General features: G+C 35.1%; 2 protein-coding genes across 2 annotated transcripts in view; one reads left to right on the forward strand and one right to left on the reverse strand.

Annotated features, from left to right (window-relative positions):
• ASCRUDRAFT_137670 (uncharacterized protein) overlaps positions 1 to 719 on the reverse strand; it is a 1,133-nt gene extending 414 nt beyond the window's left edge. The window contains exon 1 of the mRNA XM_020189124.1: positions 1 to 719. This exon is cut by the window's left edge and continues 414 nt beyond it. Coding sequence (XP_020048033.1) covers positions 20 to 220 — 201 coding nt within the window. The 5' untranslated portion in view covers positions 221 to 719 and the 3' untranslated portion in view covers positions 1 to 19.
• A 498-nt stretch (positions 720 to 1,217) lies between these two features.
• PCM1 (phosphoacetylglucosamine mutase PCM1) lies at positions 1,218 to 2,807 on the forward strand (the record flags this gene model as incomplete). Its single annotated transcript, XM_020192044.1, has 1 exon — positions 1,218 to 2,807. One exon carries the CDS (start codon positions 1,218 to 1,220, stop codon positions 2,805 to 2,807), a length of 1,590 nt encoding a protein of 529 aa, XP_020048035.1.
• Positions 2,808 to 3,770: the final 963 nt, after the last annotated feature.

Below are 3,770 nucleotides of genomic sequence, written 5' to 3' on the forward strand. Positions count from 1 at the left end.
ATGGGCCAAAAATACAAAACTAAGCAGATAGACTTTTGCTCAATGATAATTCACTGTCACTATCTNNATCATCGTTACTATCACTAAAATTCATCAAGTGAAACCTTGAATTCTCCCTTTNTACTTCTTCATAATCACTTTCATCATCCTTTCGAGTATTGAGCAAATCATTGAGCTCAATTTTTCTGTTTTGCATATATTCAACTTGCTTTAATTTCATATCAATCGTCAGAACTTCTTTTTCAATTGAGTCAATAGNAGTGTCAGTTCCCAATGTTTCAAATTCCTATTCACCATGTTTATGTAACTTTATCAACTGACCATGATATTTTATTAACAGTGGCCTGTGGCTTAAAGTAATATATGTGATCTTTTTTGATTTTAGCAAATCAAATAAATAATCTTCAACTTCCCTTGAAACCGAGTTAGTGGATTCATCTCTTAAATAAATGGCAAAGAAGACAGTGCTCATTATTGGTTTGCCTAGATTTGAAAATAATGAAGCAATGATAAGGCAAAACTTTGTGATATCATTTGTAATAAATTGAGTAATCTCGTGAATACTTAGAACATTTAAGCTATCAGCTCTTCAGTCTTTAGACCGAAGAAGGTTTTGGATTATTAATTGAGTTAGGATATTATTTTGAAATGAGATCCGAGTTCAATAGCTTTAATAATAGACCTTAACAATGGTTGGTTTTGGGGTGGTGCAACTCAAAATAAATGAAAAGGAATTTGGTTTCTACAAGGGCAAGCAGTGACGATGTTTTAGAAAACAGTTGAATGAAACAATTTCAAACCAAGCAATCTCAAAAGAAATCATTGAAGTTCTGAAGTAACTCAGTCCAGACTCATGGCAATATATCTGGTATTACAAGCGCCAAAAGAACTTCGATGTGAGGATTGTGCTGGAGGAGTGCTGCTTCTTTTGAACCATCGAGAATTGAACGGCCGATCATTAAGTCTCGTTTTCTGATGAGCGCGTCCACCTTTGTTTTCCTCTTTCCACGGTAGCCAATCAAAAGGCCAGACCCAAACCCTAAAACTGATAGCTCCAACATTCAGTTCAGCCCACGCCAGCAAAAACAGTGTAAAGTGTCCACTTCACTCCCATTTATATTCGATACCATTTCCCATCTTCCAATTCACGTCTTCCAATTCGCACTTCTTTCTCTCGCTTTTCTTCATTAACTTTCTTCTTTTCAGTCCAGCCCACTATGGAACTCTCTTTGAAAAAGCTCTCTCAAGGACATCTGAAACCAAACAACGTAACCTTTCAATATGGCACTGCTGGTTTTAGAATGAAAGCAAGTTTGTTGGACTATGTGGTTTTCACCACTGGTATTTTAGCTGCTTTGCGTTCCAAGTATCTTCAAGGAAAGACAATTGGTATAATGATCACTGCCTCCCATAATCCTCCGGAAGACAACGGTGTGAAGTTGGTTGATCCTATGGGTGAAATGCTTGCTCAAACTTGGGAAGCTCACGCCACCACCTTGGCAAATACTTCTTCAATTGAAGCATTGATTGACGAAATAATCAAGATAGTTGATCTTTTCGAAATTGACTTGAAAACACAAAGCTCAGTTTTTATTGCCAGGGACTCCAGGGAAAGTGGTCCTGCATTGTTGAAATCAACAATTGATGGCCTTAATGTTTTTGATTCAGCAATTCGTGATTTTGGATTGCTCACCACTCCTCAATTACACTATCTAGTAAGAGCTGGCAATTCAAATGGTTCGTTTGGCCATCCATCCTCAGAAGGCTACTATGCAAAGTTATCCATTGCATTCAAACAAATTTATAAGATTAATGGGTTGAACAACAAAATTAGCATTATTGTTGATGCAGCCAATGGTATTGGTGCTCCTAAAGTTCAGGAATTGATTCATGATAATATTTTAGAGTATTTTGATCATTTTCTGGTTGTCAACAACAACATAGAGAACCCTCGTTTACTTAATTATAACTGTGGTGCAGATTTCGTAAAAACAAATCAAAAGTTGCCCGAAAATATTCCAAACCCTGAACCCTTCAATCTTTATTGTTCTTTTGATGGGGATGCTGATAGGATTGTGTTTTATTATATCACCGAAGAAAAGCATTTCCAGTTGTTGGACGGTGATAAAATTTCCACTTTATTAGCCTCTTACTTTATAAAGTTAATCAAATTAACAGGTTTAGATTTATCAGTTGGTGTTGTTCAAACTGCCTATGCCAATGGAGCTTCCACCAAGTATCTTTCTGAGGTTTTAAAAGTTCCAGTTGAATGCACTCCCACTGGAGTCAAGCATTTGCATCATGTTGCTCAGAACTTTGATATTGGAATCTATTTTGAGGCCAATGGTCATGGCACTGTTCTTTTTTCGGACAATTTATTAAACAAAGTCTCTCCAACCTCTTCAAATTTATCAATCAAAACTCTATACTATTTAACAGAATTGATTAATCAAACTGTAGGCGATGCAATCAGCGATTGCCTAACTATCCTATTAATCTTGAAGCTATTGGACAATGGACCAAATGAATGGAACTCAAACTACCAAGATTTGCCAAATAAATTATTAAAAGTTATTGTCAATGACAGAAATTTGTTCAAAACAACCAATGCTGAAAGAACTTTAGTGCAACCCAAAGGCTTGCAAATGAAAATTGATGAAAAAGTTAATCAGTATCCAAATGGAAGAAGTTTTGTCAGAGCTAGTGGAACTGAAGATGCTGTCAGAGTTTACGCTGAGGCTGCCACAAAGGACGATTCAATTGCCTTGGCTGACCAAGTTGCAGAATTAGTAAAAGAGTTTTCTTAGAAATAAACCAATCTTTACATTATTATATTCTATTTATATATTTTTATGTTATATGTATACTCTTTACTCTTGTTCTTTAAAATTGCATTCCATTTCTTCATAATAATTCTAAGCTTTCGAACAAACCAAATAAAATCAAAAAAAAAATTTAACTAACAATCAATCACAAAAATCACAAAAGTTTATAAGTACAAATCTCATCAATCTCATTAAGGCCAAATTAACTCATGTGAGTATTAGATTGTATTGCAGTTATTCTGTCATCAATGTTAATATCACTTGTTTCTGAAACGCTGGTTTTCCCCAAGTTTCCCTCTTCTACAGTCATCAAATTTTCACTTTGTGAAGCATCATGTTCCAGTTCATTTTCATCAGTCGTCTCTTTTAGTTGGTGATATTTCAAAGAATCAATTTTGTTTATTTCATCTCGAATTAACTTGGCAGTAAAATCCGCATCGCCAGTTGAAGAAACTTGAATGGCAGGAATGTTATCAGGAGGATTACTTTTTCTGTTTCTTTTAACAATGGTCAAGGGACTTTGAAGTTTGCTTGACTTTCTTCTACTTCTGATAGCTCTATCTTCACGGTCTAAATCTCCTGTAACTTTGTCTAAATAGACAGGTACAGGTTGATTTCTTTTTAAATAATACATCTTCCAATTTCGAGCTTTNTCTTTCAATTGAATTTGCGTTCTGTTCCTTAAATATTCAGAAGTGGTTCCACCTGCACCATGGAGCTCTAATATTTTAGCCCATCTGGGCCCAATTTTTAATAATCCGTCTTTTAAAGCAGCTTCTTCTTCTTTCGACCATGGGCGTCGAATTGAGTTTTTATTTTTTGATTTATTTCGATGTAAGTCTTTACTTTTTCCAAGCTCGCCAACACTTTGATTTGCGTAAGAAGATATTTCCCCAGAATTATTAAAATAATATTCCTGAGATTGAGAAAGAGAAACAGTAGACA

The sequence above is a fragment of the Ascoidea rubescens genome (assembly GCF_001661345.1).
Source record: "Ascoidea rubescens DSM 1968 unplaced genomic scaffold ASCRUscaffold_4, whole genome shotgun sequence".
NCBI classification, from domain to species: domain Eukaryota; kingdom Fungi; phylum Ascomycota; class Saccharomycetes; order Ascoideales; family Ascoideaceae; genus Ascoidea; species Ascoidea rubescens.